The following is a 22,526-nucleotide window of genomic DNA, read 5'->3' as shown; positions in this document are numbered from 1 at the left end:
GGACCGATCCTGACACAGTCAGAAATAAATACAGAAATAAATAAATGCTCAATAAATAAATAAGCATCCAATTAAATACACAAAAAAATAAAGTAAATAAATAAATGTAGGTAGTAATTAAATTATACAAGGAGACATAAATGTATATATTTTAATTAGTGCCTTTACTTATTCACCTTTGTTATAATTACCTTATTTATTTATTATAATCTTCAACTTTATTTATTACTAATTTTTTTAATATTTATTTATGTGTGTGTTTTAATATTTTTGTCTGTTTTATTCTTCCTTTGTATTTTTTACCTTATTTATTTTCACCCATGGTATTTATTTCTGCCTGTCCTTTTTAAATTTTGTATGCATTTCTGCCTCATTATGCAAATGAGGAGGGGCTGTGTCTCAAGGGGTCATCTTCTCTGCTATTGGTGGACCAGTCAGACAGGAGAGCTCCTACTCTGCCTGCAGACATCAACGATCTTGCCCCTCACACAGTCAGATGGCTTCCTTCAGTGCGCTGAGGTGTTTAACAACTCTGAAGACAATACTACCAGCAATGTCTTCCTTCTCTTTTCACGTAGACGCTCTGACAGACAGTGCTTTCAGTTTGCTGCATGCATGGACACAGAACTGCGGTATAGGGAGAAGCACACGGTCAGCTGGCTGCAGCTAAATCTGGAGTGCACTCGTATTCAATTCTGTATGGTAAATTCAGTTTTAACGGAGCAGAGCGAGCTGACAGGCAGAGTTAGAGACTTTTTCTGTCCGTTTCTCTCTTTACAAAGACGCATGTTGCAGTCAGAGTGTTCTCTGAAGAGGGCAATGAAGTCTAAGTAGTACCCGATGCGAGCACCACATACAACACAATTTATCAAATTACACAACGGATATACAGTATGAAAATAAGACTGATTGGATTATACTCACAGGAAGTATCAAACCTGTTACATGCGTAACACAGTAATGTCAGGGAAATTACTTTACTTAGAATTAAGTACTGCAGTTGTACATTTGAAATACCTTCCTAACTTTCTGATAGGAAGCCTTCTTGAGGTGGTATAAAACATTTCTTCTTATATTCTGATTTGAGTTGTGGACAACTATGACCACATGAATTAAAAAAATTAAACATTTCACTGCCCAAGTCAGCTATAACACAAGTCTTGTTCATCAGACTACATGCTGTGGACAGATTTTGTCCCAGGATTTATTATGCATTTCTTCTTCTTCGTTGCATGATTTAGAATAATAAGGTGAGAAATGGGTCTATTCTGATTCATCCTGCACTGCAGCAGCTAATAAAGTCCATTTAATCCCAAAAACGCTTTTCTTTTAGGCAGGCTGGAGCAGAAAACAACTCACCTTTCTCAAGTTGTACAGTAATGTCACATGTGTATGAAGGTGGATCAAACCAGCTAATCTTAAATGTCAAAGTAGAGAGGAGCCTAGTAGGCCTATTTATTTTCATTCATTACACAATATGAATAAGCTATGCAGACAGTTGTAAAGAAAGAACATCTTTTTCTTCTGTTCTCTACTTGTTATAGTTACACAGTATTAGGGGTGTGGGCTGTATTAAAAGTATCCACTGTTCTCCCATGCTCTAACACACAGTAACGATGAAATGTGTGCTGTTCTCACATTCTTCCTCTGTATGTACACATAAACAACAAGGCAGGGAAATATAAAAGGAATTTATTTTATTGTTTGGGTACATTATTGTTCAGTGTACATGCTCACATCTGAAACAAACTTTACGTGCTTGATAACTCTCCCACCCCGCAGACATCTACACGCCAATACCGATTTATATTCATAGCGGCAAGTGCTATGTAGCTCCACATAGGGGACACAGGAAGTGACATATAACACCTTCATGCGGCGTCGGAACCGCGTAGCAAATTCACAGCCGCACCGGCAGAGCTCCAGAATATGCAACTCGGCCGGCTCACACGCGGACGCGCTTATAAGTGCGAGGGCCCGCCCAACGCTGCTTGCAGCTTTAATTGTGGTTGTATTTTTCTGACACTTGCCAGACACAAAGTGTCATGGTTTGGGGTTTTCAGGTATTATTTGGAGGGTTGTTGGGTCCATGTCAGGTGTTTCCTGTGTTCAGTCTTGTCTGTTATGATCACTGGCATATGTTCAACTTAGACACTGGACTGGTAAAAGTAAACTTAGTATGCAGTCTTACTTCTGTGCTTAAATTCTTAGATCTGTTTACTAGTTACTTTCCCATTTGGATTTTATATGTGTTCTGTTTTATTCATCATGGTCCGTTGTCTTTTGTTCTGGGTTTTGTCAGTCTGACTTGTCCATGTTATTTGCTTCTGTATTATGAGTGTTAGGTTCAGTGTCTATGTGAAGTTACATTTTTGTCTATTGTCTATTCAGCCTGTGTTTCTGTTTCCTGTTTTAGTCTGAAGTCTGCCTTTGCTGCAGGGGCGGCTTGTTCATTAGGGGCTGCCAAGCCGGGAAGTTTGTCTCTGAATATCGCTGTCCAATCAGCGTCAAGTCGTGTTCTGTGGAGTCCCGCCTCTTTTGGTGCGATTTCAGTCTGGTTGTAAATCGCCCAGATCTCTCTCATAGACTTTCATGTCAAGGCAGTTTTTTTCGAGCTGCGGCTGCTGCAGTGCAATCTCTATGGGTTCTGGGAGGGCTCGCACTTACGTGTTTATGTCATGCGCCCAGCAGCAGAGCTACGCTTCTGCCACCTGAAAACGACTCGGCAGTCCTCCAGCTTGTTGCTCTCACTACAACCAGCTGCTGTAGAAAAATTTACGTTCAGGCTGAAAATTCAACTGTGGTGTTGTGTCGGGAGAGGCAGTGACTTTACCAGCGGTGAGTAAGACACAGTATAAAAAATACATGTAATTTGTTAAGCTATGAGGAGAGGAAAACTCCGCTAGCCACTAGGCTAATTTATGCTGTGTAAAATGCCATAGGCAAAGCTAATAATCTTGATAGTTATTATTAAGCTCAACCTGTAATAATAATATAAAACAAGTATTGTTTTTTTTCTTTTATTGCCAGAAACCCAAGAAGAAAGAGGAGGTAGCATGATGTGGCCATCACTGGCATCTTGTCAGAGGAGGATAAAAAGAGAAAGCAGGAAAGCAACACAGAAAATAAACCAAAAATAATAGAATATACCTTTTTATATTTCCCCTTACATGCCTTGTTGTGTATGTGTAAATACAGAGGAAGAATGGGAGAACAGCACATAGCTCATTGTTACTGTGTGATTATACAGGGTACAGAGTACAGAGAGTACAGGAGAACAGTGGATACTTTTATACAGCCCACACCCCAAATAATACTGTGTATCTACAGGATAACAAATGGATTTTTACAAATCTCTGCTTACCTTATTAGTCTTGTGTAATGTGTGTAACTTAAAGAATGAAAATAAATACTAGTTTCATCTGTACCCTGTTAAACAACAAGGGACGGTGAAGAGTCGGCCTACAGAAGGGACAGGAGGTCTACAGGAGGTTGATCAGCTGGCTCTCTGGTGCGGTCAGAACAACCTGGAACTTAACACGCTCAAAACTGTGGAGATGATCGTGGACTTCAGGAGGAGGAGCCCCCCCACTCTGCCCCCCATCACCATACTCAACAGCCCTGTGTCTGCTGTGGAATCCTTCAGGTTTCTGGATTCAACTATATCCCAGGACCTGAAGTGGGAGCCCTATACTGACACGATCATCAAGAAGGCCCAGCAGAGGATGTACTTCCTGCGTCAGCTCAAGAAGCTCAACCTGCCTAAGGAGCTGCTGATCCAGTTCTACAAAGCCATCATTCAGTCTGTCCTCTGCACCTCCATCACTGTCTGGTTTGGATCTGCCACCAAAAAGGACAAGGACAGACTACAACATACAGTCAGGACTGCAGAAAAAATAATCGGTGCCAACCTGCCCTCCATTCAGGACTTATACATTTCCAGAGTCAGGAAACAGGCAGGAAACATCACTGCAGATCCATCTCACCCCGGACACAACCTGTTCCAGCTCCTCCCCTCTGGAAGGCGCTACAGAGCACTGTACGCCAAAACCAACACACACAGAAGCAGTTTCTTCCCACAAGCCATCACTCTGATGAACAGCTGATTTCTGACTCACAGTGTCAGGAACAATTCCTGTGCAATAACCCAGTAACTCTGCCTCTAATCAGCCACTTGATTACTGGTTACCACTTATTATTTATTTATTCACCATTCTTTATTTCAGTGCTGTTCATACTATGTCATATTGTATATACTGTATACCAATACACCTACCTCAGGTCATAAGGTCATAGGTCTTGTTTATTTTTTGCAGCATCCTTTGCACTATGCTCCATCACACTGTGTACATGTGTACATGTATGCATGTATATGTATATGCATGTGTATGTGTACCTGTATATCATATCCACTTTCATGTACATAATGAGAATAGTTTACTCTTGCATCCTTTACACTCTGATCACTGCACTATTTGTCAATATGTCTATATTGTTTTGTTCATAGTGTGTATATTAGTGTTGTCTATTCTGTAGTTTGTGTCTGATTTGATTTTATTATTATTTAATTATTGTGTTATGGTATTATTGTATAAGTAAGCACATCATGAGCAATGTACAATCCTGAGTCAAATTCCTCGTATGTGTACACATACCTGGCAATAAAACTGATTCTGATTCAGATTTAAGAATAGTTGTGTTTGATCCACCTTCATATCCAGTATATGTGACATTATTACATTACTGTAGCCTATTACTTGAGATCCCTTAGCTGCAATGCAAGATTAACTTTAAATTTTGTTCATTGCACATTATCAGCCCAGTGCCACTGCGCTTTATTCTGGATTTGTTGTTCCTAAATAAAAGGTTTGTTACAGCTAAATCAGATGATTGTGAGAGTTATTCTTTTATATCATTATTGCTAAAGTAGTTGCCTTTACATCCAAAGGTCTAAAGATCGGTTGATCTTAACTGTGGACTGTTCATTCATTGTAGACATTGACAATGAACTTCAGGACGTAGCTGTTCACAAATACTGTACAGTATGTAGCCTAAGGAACAATACTTGTCTTATAGCAGACTTAGACCATAGAACTTGTCATCTTAGCCATGATCGCAACCCCCCCTGAGAGATTTGGCAGGAGCGGCCACTGCTTTGCTGTCATTGTCTGGTTGTCATTCTGTTTCATTACCTTGACTCACACCTGTTTTGTGTTCCCACCCTGCTCGTTTGCCTGAGTATTTCAATGTCTGTGTTCTGTTCAGTCTTTGTTGGTTCATTGTTGCATGTAGCCTGTATTGCTCTGTTGCCTGTGTTTGTTCCAGCAGTACTTTCCCTTTGTTTTTTGGACCTGTGTTTCTTAGTTACTTTGGATTCTATTTGGACTCAGCCACAGTTTGTAAGTATGCTCTCCTTTTGTTAATAAATCAGTGCACTATATCTGCTCAGCTCTAGTGTCCTGCGTTTGGGTTCTCAGCCTGCTCCATCATTACAACACATGACAATTCATGACAGAAAGGGAATTTACAAAAGTTAAACTAGACAAAACAAAGTCCAGAGAAATACTGTTATTTTTAACGTTTGAGTGGCAGGTCATGATGATATGACACAATGGCACATGATGTATTTCTGAAAGGACTAAACACTTAAGATGTCAGATGTGTCATCAGAACTTTGTGTCTTTTTTTCAGGACATAAGGGTGGTGTGTCACCTAGAGTTTCTGAAGCCAGCCAATCCAGAGCGAGATGCTTCCTCAATAAGCGGTGTCACAATCTTCTCAATCATTTCCATCAACACAGTGAATGTTGGCTCCACGATGAAGTCAATGAATCCTGCAGGAAACAGTAATCATGCCAGATTAACATTCACCTTGTACCTTCTCACAGAACTTCAGGCTGCATCAGCAGTGTGAGATCCAAAACCATCTGAGACAGTAACCAGTGCTTTTCGTTTATCCCACAGAAAAGTCACATCATTCAGTTTTTCTCTTTTCATTTCAGGGATGTTAACAGTTGGGTACGGGTTAACAGGCTACATTAACCAAATAATTGTACACATTTATTCCACTGCCTTTTAAGATGTTTTATAATATTACTATATTACTTATTGGTTGGAGCCATACAGAACTTGAACCATTTTAAATGGTCGAACAATACACATACGTTACGGTATATTGATCATTTTTGAATAAAAGCTTCCCTTTTGGTACAGTCCGGTCCTGTTACAAATCCAGACATGCTCATTGTTGGTTCCAATGTTAAGATGTCATGAAGCCTGACAAAAGTGACCTCCAGGCAACTGTTCCCACTGACTCCCTCTACTACACAAACACCTTAGATCTCTTCAATGATTTGTTGTGCCATTGGACTCACCATAGGCAGATTAAAGCGAATTTAAATCTTTGACATCATTTCTCAAAGGTGATCAGGTTTGATCCCTGGATTGACCTCAAAGTCCTGATCAGGTTCTACCACTCTACCTCACCTTAGGTGACAGACTTGAGGCAAATCATCAGTTACACCAGTAAAATTGTCTACCCTAGAAACATGAACTTCATCAGAGACTAAATGCATCAATTTGTCACATTTAAAGCAGGTTTAGGTTGCATGCTTGTCATAGTCACATCTCTGAATCCACAAAAAGGAACAAAATGCAGGATAACAATTCCCAAGAGAGTAAAATAATAAATAAAGTTGAGATAACAGACTCTATGCATGACTATTAAAATGACAATATTAACATTACACAGAGACTAACCTCAACCTGAACCAGGCTATTAGGACCTCCGCAGCCCTAAAATAAACAACCTCTAAATGGCAAGACCAAAAGGGCAGGGTAAACATTGTAACGAAGTTCCTCTTTCAAATTACTTCAAAACATCAAAGATCTCCTCTTCAGTCTTGACTCTCTACCCCACCAAAGAGCCTTTAATTTGGACTCTTAACATGCCCTCTCACTTTCACAGCTAGGTGTGAGGAACTCCAGACACCAGAGAAGGACACTGCCCCAAATTCCTTTGTGTGGACAAATGAATACTGTCTCCTTATAACTTGCCTATTACCTTGTTTAATTAAATAATCTTTGTTAAGTTACTTAGCAGGCCTCGCCACTCCATTTGAGTAGTTATATTACCATGTTGTTGTTGAAAAGAAGAATCCATAAAGAAAGTTCATATGCAGTGTTTTAATCTTCCTCAATGCTCACTGATATTCCTTTAATTTATGTTGTACTAATGCCATGCTTCAACACCGTTTAAATAGTTTCTTTTTAAAGAACATGATACAGAAATATTATCCTGTGCTACTTAATTAATTTTCCAGCTCAAATTTAATGTTAAATTAAAGCTGCAAGCAGCGTTGGGCGGGCCCTCGCACTTTTAAGCGTGTCCGCGCGTGAGCCGGCCGAGTTGCATATTCTGGAGCTCTGCCGGTGCGGCTGTGAATTTGCTACGCGGTTATGACGCCGCATGAAGGTGTTATATGTCACTTCCTGTGTCCCCTATGTGGAGCTACATAGCACTTGCCGCTATGAATATAAATCGGTATTGGTGTGTAGATGTCTGCGGGGTGGGACAGTTATCAAGCACGTAAAGTTTGTTTCAGATGTGAACATGTACACTGAACAATAATGTACCCAAACTATAAAATAAATTCCTTTTATATTTCCCTGCCTTGTTGTTTATGTGTACATACAGAGGGAGAATGTGAGAACAGCACACATTTCATCGTTACTGTGTGTTAGAGCATGGGAGAACAGTGGATACTTTTAATACAGCCCACACCCCTAATACTGTGTAACTATAACAAGTAGAGAACAGAAGAAAAAGATGTTCTTTCTTTACAACTGTCTGCATAGCTTATTCATATTGTGTAATGAATGAAAATAAATAGGCCTACTAGGATCCTCTCTACTTTGACATTTAAGATTAGCTTGTTTGATCCACCTTCATACATATGTGACATTACTGTACAACTTGAGAAAGGTGAGTTGTTTTCTGCTCCAGCCTGCCTAAAAGAAAAGCGTTTTTGGGATTAAATGGACTTTATTAGCTGCTGCAGTGCAGGATGAACTCAGAATAGACCCATTTCTCACCTTATTATTCTAAATCATGCAACGAAGAAGAAGAAATGCATAATAAATCCTGGGACAAAATCTGTAGTCAAATACTGTACAGCATGTAGTCTGATGAACAAGACTTGTGTTATAGCTGACTTGGGCAGTGAAATGTTTTTTTAATTCATGTGGTCATAGTTGTCCACAACTCAAATCAGAATATAAGAAGAAATGTTTTATACCACCTCAAGAAGGCTTCCTATCAGAAAGGTAGGAAGGTATTTCAAATGTACAACTGCAGTACTTAAATCTAAGTAAAGTAATTTCCCTGACATTTTTGTGTTACTTTACTTTTAATAGACGCATGTAACAGGTTTTATACTTCCTGTGAGTATAATCCAATCAATCTTATTTTCATACTGTATATCCGTTGTGTAATTTGATAAATTGTGTTGTATGTCGTGCTCGCATCTCAGAGAAGACTCTGACTGCAACATGCGTCTTTGTAAAGAGAGAAACGGACAGAAAAAGTCTCTAACTCTGCCTGTCAGCTCGCTCTGCTCCGTTAAAACTGAATTTACCATACAGAATTGAATACGAGTGCACTCCAGATTTAGCTGCAGCCAGCTGACCGTGTGCTTCTCCCTATACCGCAGTTCTGTGTCCATGCATGCAGCAAACTGAAAGCACTGTCTGTCGGAGCGTCTACGTGAAAAGACAAGGAAGACATTGCTGGTAGTATTGTCTTCAGAGTTGTTAAACACCTCAGCGCACTGAAGGAAGCCATCTGACTGTGTGAGGGGCAAGATCGTTGATGTCTGCAGGCAGAGTAGGAGCTCTCCTGTCTGACTGGTCCACCAATAGCAGAGAAGATGACCCCTTGAGACACAGCCCCTCCTCATTTGCATAATGAGGCAGAAATGCATAAAAAAATTTAAAAAAGACAGGCAGAAATAAATACCATGGGTGAAAATAAATAAGGTAAATAAATACAAAGGAAGAATAAAACAGACAAAATATTAAAACACACACATAAATAAATACATTAAAAAATTAGTAATAAATAAAGTTGAATAAACAAATAAGGTAATTATAACAAAGGTGAATAAGTAAAGGCACTAATTAAAATATAAACATTTATGTCTCCTTGTATAATTTAATTACTACCTACATTTATTTATTTACTTTATTTTTTTGTGTATTTAATTGGATGCTTATTTATTTATTGAGCATTTATTTATTTCTGTATTTATTTCTGGCTGTGTCAGGATCGGTCCTCCATAACGGGGTGGGAGAGTTATCAAGCACGTAAAGTTTGGTTAAGATGTGAGCATGTACACTGAAGTTACAACAACTTCCTGTGTCATGGCGAAGACTTGATCTCTGACGCCACGCGACGGACACACCCATTGACGAAAACTTGCAAATAGCACAACTTTTCATCTTCAATGCCTTTAGAAGGCACAGCAGAAATTTGAGGTCGGTCGGACTAAATCCCTAGGAGGAGTTTGTTAAAGTACGAAGTGTGTAAATCATCCAAAATTTGACGTAAAATTCAAAATGGCCGACTTCCTGTTGATTTTAGGGCATCACTCCAAGAGGCTTTTTTGTGCGTCTGGACAAGATACACGTACCACAGAAAATTCGTGCACGTAGGTGAAACGTGCGGCGGGGGCTGCTTTGTTAAAAGTCACTTCCTTTTGCCAGCAGGTGGCGCTATGACTGTGGGTGAATGTCAGCATGTACACGTGTTCAGGGCGGGACTCTCATCCTACATGTACAGTTTGGTGAAGATGTGAGCATGTACACTGAAGTTACGACAACTTCCGTGTCATGGCGAAGAGCTGATCTTTGACGCCACGCAACGGACACGCCCATTGACGAAAACTTGCAAATAGCACAACTTTTCATCTTCAATGCCTTTAGAAGGCACAGCAGAAATTTGAGGTCGGTCGGACTAAATCCCTAGGAGGAGTTCGTTAAAGTACGAAGTGTGTAAATCATCCAAAATTTGACGTAAAATTCAAAATGGCCGACTTCCTGTTGGGTTTAGGCTATGGCTCCAAGAGACTTTTTTGTGCGTCTGGACAAGATACACGTACCACAGAAAATTCGTGCACGTAGGTGAAACGTGCGGCGGGGGCTGCTTCGTTAAAAGTCACTTTCTGTTGCCAGCAGGTGGCGCTATGACTGTGGGTGAATGTCAGCATGTACATGTGTTCAGGGCGGGACTCTCATCCTACATGTACAGTTTGGTCCAGATGTGAGCATGTACACTGGAGTTACAACAACTTCCTGTTTCATAGCGAATCATCGACGCCACGGACACGCCCATTGACGAAAACTCGCAAATAGCACAACTTTTCATCGTCAATGCCTTTAGAAGGCACAGCAGAAATTTGACATCGATCCGACTAAATCCCTAGGAGGAGTTCGTTAAAGTACGAAGTGTGTAAATCATCCAAAAATGGCCGTAAAATTCAAAATGGCCGACTTCCTGTTGACTTTAGGCTATGGGTTCTTGAGGCTTTTTTGTGCGTCTTGATACGATACATGTCCCCAGAAAATTTCGTACATGTAGGTTGAACGTGAACGAGGGGCTAATCTTTTCCAATTTTCTAGGTGGCGCTAGCGAGTCATTTTGCCACGCCCATGTGCGAAACTTGTAGAATACGAAATTTTTCACCGGTTCTGACATGTTTGCAAATTTTGGTGAGTTTTCGAGTATGTTTAGGCCATGTCATTTGGGCCTACTTTGCAGAAAAAAAAAAATAAAAAAAAATAAATAAATAAATAAATAAATAATCCGAGCAATTTCAATAGGGACCTCGCACGGTCGTGCTCGGGCCCTAATAATAATCCGAGCAATTTCAATAGGGACCTCGCACGGTCGTGCTCGGGCCCTAAAAAAGAAAAAATAAAATAATCCGAGCAAATTCAATAGGGACCTCGCACGGTCGTGCTCGGGCCCTAAAAATAATCCGAGCAAATTCAATAGGGACCTCGCACGGTCGTGCTCGGGCCCTAAAAATCCGAGCAAATTCAATAGGGACCTCGCACGGTCGTGCTCGGGCCCTAATAACCATTTCTTCCCTAGTGAAAGGATCAATTGTTCTCTCGTGGAACCAGTGTCCCCCAAGAGGACAAACTAAGTATTACAGGTCCCTGTTTTGGCCCTTTAATGCCTCTCCCACTGTTTTAATGTATCACTCTGTATTTTATTGGGTATAATCTGATGACATGTTCATCTAACTTGCTTATATGCTCTAAGTAAGAATGTGTAACAGCCAATATTATCCAGGAAATATTGAGTTAAGTCTCTTTCATTCTGAAATCCTGAAAATGTGTTAAACTGGTAACCATTCCAATCATTACAACAATTAAGTAATTGTTTCCTTTCCTTTTTATCAAATGCTTGAAGCTAAGAACGGTATAACTGTTATGACAATTAAGGTTTGATTGTGGCAAGATATATGATTAAAATACGCACAAATAGATTTTAAAATAGATATTGAAGTTAAGGGACAGCCTCTCTCAGTGGTTTTCTGCTTTTCTCAGTCTCAAAGCCCTCCTCCTGAGACACGCCCTAGACAACAAAACACTCTCTCTCTTGTTCTCGGGTCACTTCGCTCTAGCTCTCTGCTCTACACGCTTACGGAGTGTGTCCCTTCTCCCAGCAACGCCCTAAGGAGTCCGGCCCGGCATTGCCTCGAAGATTTCTTTGTGCCTCTCAAGCCACATGCGCGAAGCGCCGCGACTTCGGCTTTCCCTTGTTTCCAGCAACTTACTTGCTTTATATTTTTAGGGCCCGAGCACGACCATGCGAGGTCCCTATTGAATTTGCTAAGATTATTATTAGGGCCCGAGCACGACCGTGTGAGGTCCCTATTGAATTTGCTAAGATTATTAGGGCCCGAGCACGACCGTGTGATGTCCCTATTGAATTTGCTAAGATTATATATTTAGGGCCCGAGCACGACCGTGCGAGCTCCCTATTGTATTTGCTAAAATTATTTTATTAGGGCCCGAGCACGACCGTGCGAGGTCCCTATTGAATTTGCTAAGATTATGAGGGCCCGAGCACGACCGTGCGAGGTCCCTATTGAATTTGCTAATATTATATATTTTTAGGGCCCGAGCACGACCGTGCGAGGTCCCTATTGAATTTGCTCAGATTGTTAGGGCCCGAGCACGACCGTGCGAGGTCCCTATTGAATTTGCTCGGATTATTTAGGGCCCGAGCACGACCGTGCGAGGTCCCTATTGAATTTGCTCGGATTATTATTTTTTTTATTAGGGCCCGAGCACGACCATGCGAGGTCCCTATTGAATTTGCTCGGATTATTTTTTATTAGGGCCCGAGCACGACCGTGTGAGGTCCCTATTGAATTTGCTCGGATTATTTTTTATTAGGGCCCGAGCACGACCGTGTGAGGTCCCTATTGAATTTGCTCGGATTATTATTATTATTTTTTTTTTTTTCTTTTTTCTGCAAAGTAGGCTCAACTGACATGGCCTAAACATTCTCGAAAACTCACCAAAATTTGCAAACATGTCAGAACCGGTGAAAAATTTCGTATTCTACAAGTTTCGCACATGGGCGTTGCAAAATGACTCGCTAGCGCCACCTAGAAAATTGGAAAAAATTAGCCCCTCGTTCACGTTCAACATACATGTACGAAATTTTCTGGGGACATGTATCGTATCAAGACGCACAAATAAGCCTCAAGAACCCATAGCCTAAAGTCAACAGGAAGTCGGCCATTTTGAATTTTACGGCCATTTTTGGATGATTTACACACTTCGTACTTTAACGAACTCCTCCTAGGGATTTAGTCGGATCGACGTCAAATTTGTGCTGTGCCTTCGAAAGGCACTGACGATGAAAAGTTGTGCTATTTGCGCGTTTTCGTCAATGGGCGTGTCCGTGGCGTCGATGATTCGCTATGAAACAGGAAGTTGTTGTAACTTCAGTGTACATGCTCACATCTGGACCAAACTGTACATCTAGGATGAGAGTCCCGCCCTGAACACATGTACATGCCGACATTCACCCACAGTCATAGCGCCACCTGCTGGCAATAGAAAGTGACCTTTAACGAAGCAGCCCCCGCCGCATGTTTCACCTACGTGCACGAATTTTCTGTGGTACGTGTATCTTGTCCAGACGCACAAAAAAGTCTCTTGGAGCCATAGCCTAAACCCAACAGGAAGTCGGCCATTTTGAATTTTACGTCAAATTTTGGATGATTTACACACTTCGTACTTTAACGAACTCCTCCTAGGGATTTAGTCCGACCGACCTCAAATTTCTGCTGTGCCTTCTAAAGGCATTGAAGATGAAAAGTTGTGCTATTTGCAAGTTTTCGTCAATGGGCGTGTCCGTGGCGTGGCGTCAAAGATCAACTCTTCGCCATGACACGGAAGTTGTCGTAATTCAGTGTACATGCTCACATCTGGACCAAACTGTACATGTAGGATGAGAGTCCCGCCCTGAACACATGTACATGCTGACATTCACCCACAGTCATAGCGCCACCTGCTGGCAACAGGAAGTGACTTTTAACGAAGCAGCCCCCGCCGCACGTTTCACCTACGTGCACGAATTTTCTGTGGTACGTGTATCTTGTCCAGACGCACAAAAAAGTCTCTTGGAGCCATAGCCTAAACCCAACAGGAAGTCGGCCATTTTGAATTTTACGTCAAATTTTGGATGATTTACACACTTCGTACTTTAACGAACTCCTCCTAGGGATTTAGTCCGACCGACCTCAAATTTCTGCTGTGCCTTCTAAAGGCATTGAAGATGAAAAGTTGTGCTATTTGCAAGTTTTCGTCAATGGGCGTGTCCGTGGCGTGGCGTCAAAGATCAACTCTTCGCCATGACACGGAAGTTGTCGTAACTTCAGTGTACATGCTCACATCTGACCAAACTGTACATGTAGGATGAGAGTCCCGCCCTGAACACATGTACATGCTGACATTCACCCACAGTCATAGCGCCACCTGCTGGCAACAGGAAGTGACTTTTAACGAAGCAGCCCCCGCCGCACGTTTCACCTACGTGCACGAATTTTCTGTGGTACGTGTATCTTGTCCAGACGCACAAAAAAGCCTCTTGGAGCGATGCCCTAAAATCAACAGGAAGTCGGCCATTTTGAATTTTACGTCAAATTTTGGATGATTTACACACTTCGTACTTTAACGAACTCCTCCTAGGGATTTAGTCCGACCGACTTCAAATTTGTGCTGTGCCTTCTAAAGGCATTGAAGATGAAAAGTTGTGCTATTTGCGAGTTTTCGTCAATGGGTGTGTCCGTGGCGTGGCGTCAGAGATCAAGTCTTCGCCATGACACAGGAAGTTGTTGTAACTTCAGTGTACATGCTCACATCTGAACCAAACTTTACGTGCTTGATAACTCTCCCACCCCGTATGGAGGACCGATCCTGACACAGTCAGAAATAAATACAGAAATAAATAAATGCTCAATAAATAAATAAGCATCCAATTAAATACACAAAAAAATAAAGTAAATAAATAAATGTAGGTAGTAATTAAATTATACAAGGAGACATAAATGTTATATTTTAATTAGTGCCTTTACTTATTCACCTTTGTTATAATTACCTTATTTATTTATTCAACTTTATTTATTACTAATTTTTTTTATGTATTTATTTATGTGTGTGTTTTAATATTTTTGTCTGTTTTATTCTTCCTTTGTATTTATTTACCTTATTTATTTTCACCCATGGTATTTATTTCTGCCTGTCTTTTTTAAATTTTTGTATGCATTTCTGCCTCATTATGCAAATGAGGAGGGGCTGTGTCTCAAGGGGTCATCTTCTCTGCTATTGGTGGACCAGTCAGACAGGAGAGCTCTACTCTGCCTGCAGACATCAACGATCTTGCCCCTCACACAGTCAGATGGCTTCCTTCAGTGCGCTGAGGTGTTTAACAACTCTGAAGACAATACTACCAGCAATGTCTTCCTTCTCTTTTCACGTAGACGCTCCGACAGACAGTGCTTTCAGTTTGCTGCATGCATGGACACAGAACTGCGGTATAGGGAGAAGCACACGGTCAGCTGGCTGCAGCTAAATCTGGAGTGCACTCGTATTCAATTCTGTATGGTAAATTCAGTTTTAACGGAGCAGAGCGAGCTGACAGGCAGAGTTAGAGACTTTTTCTGTCCGTTTCTCTCTTTACAAAGACGCATGTTGCAGTCAGAGTCTTCTCTGAAGAGGGCAATGAAGTCTCAGTAGTACGATGCGAGCACCACATACAACACAATTTATCAAATTACACAACGGATATACAGTATGAAAATAAGATTGATTGGATTATACTCACAGGAAGTATAAAACCTGTTACATGCGTAACACAGTAATGTCAGGGAAATTACTTTACTTAGATTAAGTACTGCAGTTGTACATTTGAAATACCTTCCTACCTTTCTGATAGGAAGCCTTCTTGAGGTGGTATAAAACATTTCTTCTTATATTCTGATTTGAGTTGTGGACAACTATGACCACATGAATTAAAAAAATTAAACATTTCACTGCCCAAGTCAGCTATAACACAAGTCTTGTTCATCAGACTACATGCTGTGGACAGATTTTGTCCCAGGATTTATTATGCATTTCTTCTTCTTCGTTGCATGATTTAGAATAATAAGGTGAGAAATGGGTCTATTCTGAGTTCATCCTGCACTGCAGCAGCTAATAAAGTCCATTTAATCCCAAAAACGCTTTTCTTTTAGGCAGGCTGGAGCAGAAAACAACTCACCTTTCTCAAGTTGTACAGTAATGTCACATGTGTATGAAGGTGGATCAAACAGCTAATCTTAAATGTCAAAGTAGAGAGGAGCCTAGTAGGCCTATTTATTTTCATTCATTACACAATATGAATAAGCTATGCAGACAGTTGTAAAGAAAGAACATCTTTTTCTTCTGTTCTCTACTTGTTATAGTTACACAGTATTAGGGGTGTGGGCTGTATTAAAAGTATCCACTGTTCTCCCATGCTCTAACACACAGTAACGATGAAATGTGTGCTGTTCTCACATTCTTCCTCTGTATGTACACATAAACAACAAGGCAGGGAAATATAAAAGGAATTTATTTTATTGTTTGGGTACATTATTGTTCAGTGTACATGCTCACATCTGAAACAAACTTTACGTGCTTGATAACTCTCCCACCCCGCAGACATCTACACCAATACCGATTTATATTCATAGCGGCAAGTGCTATGTAGCTCCACATAGGGGACACAGGAAGTGACATATAACACCTTCATGCGGCGTCGGAACCGCGTAGAAATTCACAGCCGCACCGGCAGAGCTCCAGAATATGCAACTCGGCCGGCTCACACGCGGACGCGCTTACAAGTGCGAGGGCCCGCCCAACGCTGCTTGCAGCTTTAATTAGGGCCCGAGCACGACCGTGTGAGGTCCCTATTGAATTTGCTCGGATTATATTTTTTTTTTTTTTTTTTTTTTCTGCAAAGTAGGCCAAATGACATGGCCTAAACATACTCGAAAACTCACCAAAATTTGCAAACATGTCAGAACCGGTGAAAAATTTCGTATTCTACAAGTTTCGCACATGGGCGTTGCAAAATGACTCGCTAGCGCCACCTAGAAAATTGGAAAAAATTAGCCCCTCGTTCACGTTCAACCTACATGTACGAAATTTTCTGGGGACATGTATCATATCAAGACGCACAAAAAAGCCTCAAGAACCCATAGCCTAAAGTCAACAGGAAGTCGGCCATTTTGAATTTTACGGCCATTTTTGGATGATTTACACACTTCGTACTTTAACGAACTCCTCCTAGGGATTTAGTCGGATCGACGTCAAATTTCTGCTGTGCCTTCTAAAGGCATTGACGATGAAAAGTTGTGCTATTTGCGCGTTTTCGTCAATGGGCGTGTCCGTGGCGTCGATGATTCGCTATGAAACAGGAAGTTGTTGTAACTTCAGTGTACATGCTCACATCTGGACCAAACTGTACATCTAGGATGAGAGTCCCGCCCTGAACACATGTACATGCCGACATTCACCCACAGTCATAGCGCCACCTGCTGGCAACAGAAAGTGACCTTTAACGAAGCAGCCCCCGCCGCACGTTTCACCTACGTGCACGAATTTTCTGTGGTACGTGTATCTTGTCCAGACGCACAAAAAAGTCTCTTGGAGCCATAGCCTAAACCCAACAGGAAGTCGGCCATTTTGAATTTTACGTCAAATTTTGGATGATTTACACACTTCGTACTTTAACGAACTCCTCCTAGGGATTTAGTCCGACCGACCTCAAATTTCTGCTGTGCCTTCTAAAGGCATTGAAGATGAAAAGTTGTGCTATTTGCAAGTTTTCGTCAATGGGCGTGTCCGTGGCGTGGCGTCAAAGATCAACTCTTCGCCATGACACGGAAGTTGTCGTACTTCAGTGTACATGCTCACATCTGGACCAAACTGTACATGTAGGATGAGAGTCCCGCCCTGAACACATGTACATGCTGATATTCACCCACAGTCATAGCGCCACCTGCTGGCAACAGGAAGTGACTTTTAACGAAGCAGCCCCCGCCGCACGTTTCACCTACGTGCACGAATTTTCTGTGGTACGTGTATCTTGTCCAGACGCACAAAAAAGTCTCTTGGAGCCATAGCCTAAACCCAACAGGAAGTCGGCCATTTTGAATTTTACGTCAAATTTTGGATGATTTACACACTTCGTACTTTAACGAACTCCTCCTAGGGATTAGTCCGACCGACCTCAAATTTGTGCTGTGCCTTCTAAAGGCATTGAAGATGAAAAGTTGTGCTATTTGCAAGTTTTCGTCAATGGGCGTGTCCGTGGCGTGGCGTCAAAGATCAGCTCTTCGCCATGACACGGAAGTTGTCGTAACTTCAGTGTACATGCTCACATCTGCACCAAACTGTACATGTAGGATGAGAGTCCCGCCCTGAACACATGTACATGCTGACATTCACCCACAGTCATAGCGCCACCTGCTGGCAACAGGAAGTGACTTTTAACGAAGCAGCCCCCCCGCACGTTTCACCTACGTGCACGAATTTTCTGTGGTACGTGTATCTTGTCCAGACGCACAAAAAGCCTCTTGGAGCGATGCCCTAAAATCAACAGGAAGTCGGCCATTTTGAATTTTACGTCAAATTTTGGATGATTTACACACTTCGTACTTTAACGAACTCCTCCTAGGGATTTAGTCCGACCGACTTCAAATTTGTGCTGTGCCTTCTAAAGGCATTGAAGATGAAAAGTTGTGCTATTTGCGAGTTTTCGTCAATGGGTGTGTCCGTGGCGTGGCGTCAAGATCAAGTCTTCGCCATGACACAGGAAGTTGTTGTAACTTCAGTGTACATGCTAACATCTGAACCAAACTTTACGTGCTTGATAACTCTCCCACCCCGCTATGGAGGACCGATCCTGACACAGTCAGAAATAAATACAGAAATAAATAAATGCTCAATAAATAAATAAGCATCCAATTAAATACACAAAAAAATAAAGTAAATAAATAAATGTAGGTAGTAATTAAATTATACAAGGAGACATAAATGTATATTTTAATTAGTGCCTTTACTTATTCACCTTTGTTATAATTACCTTATTTGTTTATTCAATTTATTTAATTTTTTTAATGTATTTATTTATGTGTGTGTTTTAATATTTTTGTCTGTTTTATTCTTCCTTTGTATTTATTTACCTTATTTATTTTCCCATGGTATTTATTTCTGCCTGTCTTTTTAAATTTTGTATGCATTTCTGCCTCATTATGCAAATGAGGAGGGGCTGTGTCTCAAGGGGTCATCTTCTCTGCTATTGGTGGACCAGTCAGACAGGAGAGCTCTACTCTGCCTGCAGACATCAACGATCTTGCCCCTCACACAGTCAGATGGCTTCCTTCAGTGCGCTGAGGTGTTTAACAACTCTGAAGACAATACTACCAGCAATGTCTTCCTTCTCTTTTCACGTAGACGCTCCGACAGACAGTGCTTTCAGTTTGCTGCATGCATGGACACAGAACTGCGGTATAGGGAGAAGCACACGGTCAGCTGGCTGCAGCTAAATCTGGAGTGCACTCGTATTCAATTCTGTATGGTAAATTCAGTTTTAACGGAGCAGAGCGAGCTGACAGGCAGAGTTTGAGACTTTTTCTGTCCGTTTCTCTCTTTACAAAGACGCATGTTGCAGTCAGAGTCTTCTCTGAGATGCGATTTATCACAATAACACAATTTATCAAATTACACAACGGATATACAGTATGAAAATATTGATTGGATTATACTCACAGGAAGTATAAAACCTCTTACATGGGTCTATTAAAAGTAAAGTAACACAAAAATGTCAGGGAAATTACTTTACTTAGATTTAAGTACTGCAGTTGTACATTTGAAATACCTTCCTACCTTTCTGATAGGAAGCCTTCTTGAGGTGGTATAAAACATTTCTTCTTATATTCTGATTTGAGTTGTGGACAACTATGACCACATGAATTAAAAAAATTAAACATTTCACTGCCCAAGTCAGCTATAACACAAGTCTTGTTCATAGACTACATGTGTACAGTATTTGTGGACAGATTTTGTCCCAGGATTTATTATGCATTTCTTCTTCTTCGTTGCATGATTTAGAATAATAAGGTGAGAAATGGGTCTGTTCTGAGTTCATCCTGCACTGCAGCAGCTAATAAAGTCCATTTAATCCCAAAAACGCTTTTCTTTTAGGCAGGCTGGAGCAGAAAACAACTCACCTTTCTCAAGTTGTACAGTAATGTCACATGTGTATGAAGGTGGATCAAACAAGCTAATCTTAAATGTCAAAGTGAGAGGAGCCTAGTAGGCCTATTTATTTTCATTCATTACACAATATGAATAAGCTATGCAGACATTGTAAAGAAAGAACATCTTTTTCTTCTGTTCTCTACTTGTTATAGTTACACAGTATTAGGGGTGTGGGCTGTATTAAAAGTATCCATGTTCTCCCATGCTCTAACACACAGTAACGATGAAATGTTGCTGTTCTCACATTCTTCCTCTGTATGTACACATAAACAACAAGGCAGGGAAATATAAAAGGAATTTATTTTATTGTTTGGGTACATTATTGTTCAGTGTACATGCTCACATCTGAAACAAACTTTACGTGCTTGATAACTGTCCCACCCCGCAGACATCTACACACCAATACCGATTTATATTCATAGCGGCAAGTGCTATGTAGCTCCACATAGGGGACACAGGAAGTGACATATAACACCTTCATGCGGCGTCAGTACCGCGTTGCAAATTCACAGCCGCACCGCTATAAGTGCGAGGGCCCGCCCAACGCTGCTTGCAGCTTTAATTTAGATTTATTTTTTTATTAAAAGTTATCAGACCGTTTCAGTTGCGCAACTTTGAATTCAAGTACGACTAAGTTCTTTTTAACTTTATTCCGTTGAGTTAACTTTTACTGCTTCCCCGAAGTTCGGACCCAGCTACGTGGGTTAGTTGCGCCAGCAGCCCAAAGGACATCAAAACCCACGAACCGAGCCAAGGTTAACAGCCATCACAGCAAGTTTTCTTCAACTAAGTCACCAGTCGAAGGGCGGACCTCCCGGAGCAATTCCCTGGCAGAGAAAGCGACCGGCCGACGGCTTGTTAAGCCGTCTCAACCGAGGACGCACGAAACTCAGCCAGCGTGAGGCTGCCGAACACCAACTGGCTGGAGAAACAACAAGCAGTAAGGCTAAAACCCTGCATTCTGTGGTTGAGTTGATGTCCAATAGTCTGTTAATCCATTAGCTTTAATCCTTAATCATTCCAGCCTAAAACATCCAGCCAAATTTAACCAAGTTAGTATTATCATAACATGCGCTTATTAATTATCTTGCTCCTTATGAATCAAATTCTCCCCACAATAGAACAACTCAATTTACATTGAACTCCACTACATTCTCATTGTTTGCATCATGTCTGTTTAGCCATTGGTTATTTCTTTGATGTATATTTAACTATATTTATATCCACCTTTTAGTTAGTTAATAAATTTCACTGTAATCACAGGAACTGTGTGTGGATTGTTTAGCTCCAGGTCACTGTAACGGAGGATTTACGCCTTCGATATGTGATTGACTGATTAGATTGATTCAAGATAATTAAACAATTACTACTAACCGATCACTAGGAAATAATGATATAATTATTCAGCTATACTTGAGGTTCCTAAAGCCTTGGGCGGACAGCAAATCTTTAGGTGGTGCCCTAACGAGGATTTTTGAATTAATATTCTGAAATATTAATATTCATAATTTGTATTAAAAATCATACGAAGATATGCTACATATAATCACTATGGGGACAAAATATAAGTTGACTGGAATTGCAGTGTTAAACATACTAAAGCAAATCCCACACTGAGAAGCATTAGTTGTATTTGTGTACCTTACCAATCTGGGACTGGGCCACCATGGTGGATTTGCGGTCACAGAGAGGGGAGAAAGGTAGACCCAGCTTTGCTTCTTTATCACCCTGAAAATAAATTCAACACGGCAATATACTGTCAGCACAGTTTCATTACTTTATTCCATCATTAGGGCCCGAGCACGACTGTGCGAGGTCCCTAATGAATTTGCTAAGATTGTATATATATATATATTATTTATTTTTTTTTTTTCCTGCAAAGTAGGCTCAATTGACATGGCCTAAACATACTCGAAAACTCACCAAAATTTGCAAAAAAGTCTCTTGGAGCCATAGCCTAAACCCAACAGGAAGTCGGCCATTTTGAATTTTATGTCAAATTTTGGATGATTTACACACTTCATACTTTAACTAACTCCTCCTAGGGATTTAGTCCGACCGACCTCAAATTTCTGCTGTGCCTTCTAAAGGCATTGAAGATGAAAAGTTGTGCTATTTGCGAGTTTTCCTCAATGGGCGTGTCCGTGGCGTGGCGTCAAAGATCAACTCTTCGCCATGACACAGGAAGTTGTTGTAACTTCAGTGTACATGCTCACATCTGAACCAAACTTTATGTGCTTGATAACTGTCCCACCCCGAAGACATCTACACACCAATACCGATTTATATTCATAGCGGCAAGTGCTATGTAGCTCCACATAGGGGACACAGGAAGTGACATATAGCACCTTCATGTGGCTTCGGAACCGCGTAGCAAATTCACAGCCGCACCGGCAGAACTCCAGAATGTGCAACTCGGCCGGCTCACACCCGGACGCGCTACAAGTGCAAGGGCCCGCCCAACGCTGCTTGCAGCTTTAATTAGGGCCCGAGCACGACCGTGTGAGGTCCCTATTGAATTTGCTAAGATTATTAGGGCCCGAGCACAACCGTGCGAGGTCCCTATTGAATTTGCTAAGATTATATATATATATATATATATATTTTTTTTTTTTTTTGTATGTATGTACAATGTATTTATTTATGTGTGTGTTT

The 22,526-nt window shown here is 41.0% G+C and overlaps 1 protein-coding gene across 2 annotated transcripts in view; it reads right to left on the bottom strand.

The window, feature by feature from the left end:
* Nucleotides 1-22,526, bottom strand: part of LOC119905434 (calcium/calmodulin-dependent 3',5'-cyclic nucleotide phosphodiesterase 1C-like) — a 108,457-nt gene that overhangs the window by 49,855 nt on the left and 36,076 nt on the right. The window contains exons 13-14 of one of the 2 annotated variants that reach the window (XM_038722473.1): nucleotides 21,518-21,599; nucleotides 5,713-5,833 (exon numbers count right to left, since the gene is read on the bottom strand). In XM_038722473.1, the coding sequence (XP_038578401.1) occupies nucleotides 5,713-5,833; nucleotides 21,518-21,599 (203 nt within the window). The remainder of the gene's footprint in view (nucleotides 1-5,712; nucleotides 5,834-21,517; nucleotides 21,600-22,526) is intronic. The other variant, XM_038722482.1, reaches the window with a different exon arrangement.

Source organism: Micropterus salmoides, unplaced genomic scaffold (genome assembly GCF_014851395.1).
Source record: "Micropterus salmoides isolate LMB-PRFRI ecotype aquatic unplaced genomic scaffold, ASM1485139v1 Ms_hic_scaffold_1, whole genome shotgun sequence".
NCBI lineage: Eukaryota > Metazoa > Chordata > Actinopteri > Centrarchiformes > Centrarchidae > Micropterus > Micropterus salmoides.
This window is presented reverse-complemented; position numbering and strand designations above follow the sequence as displayed.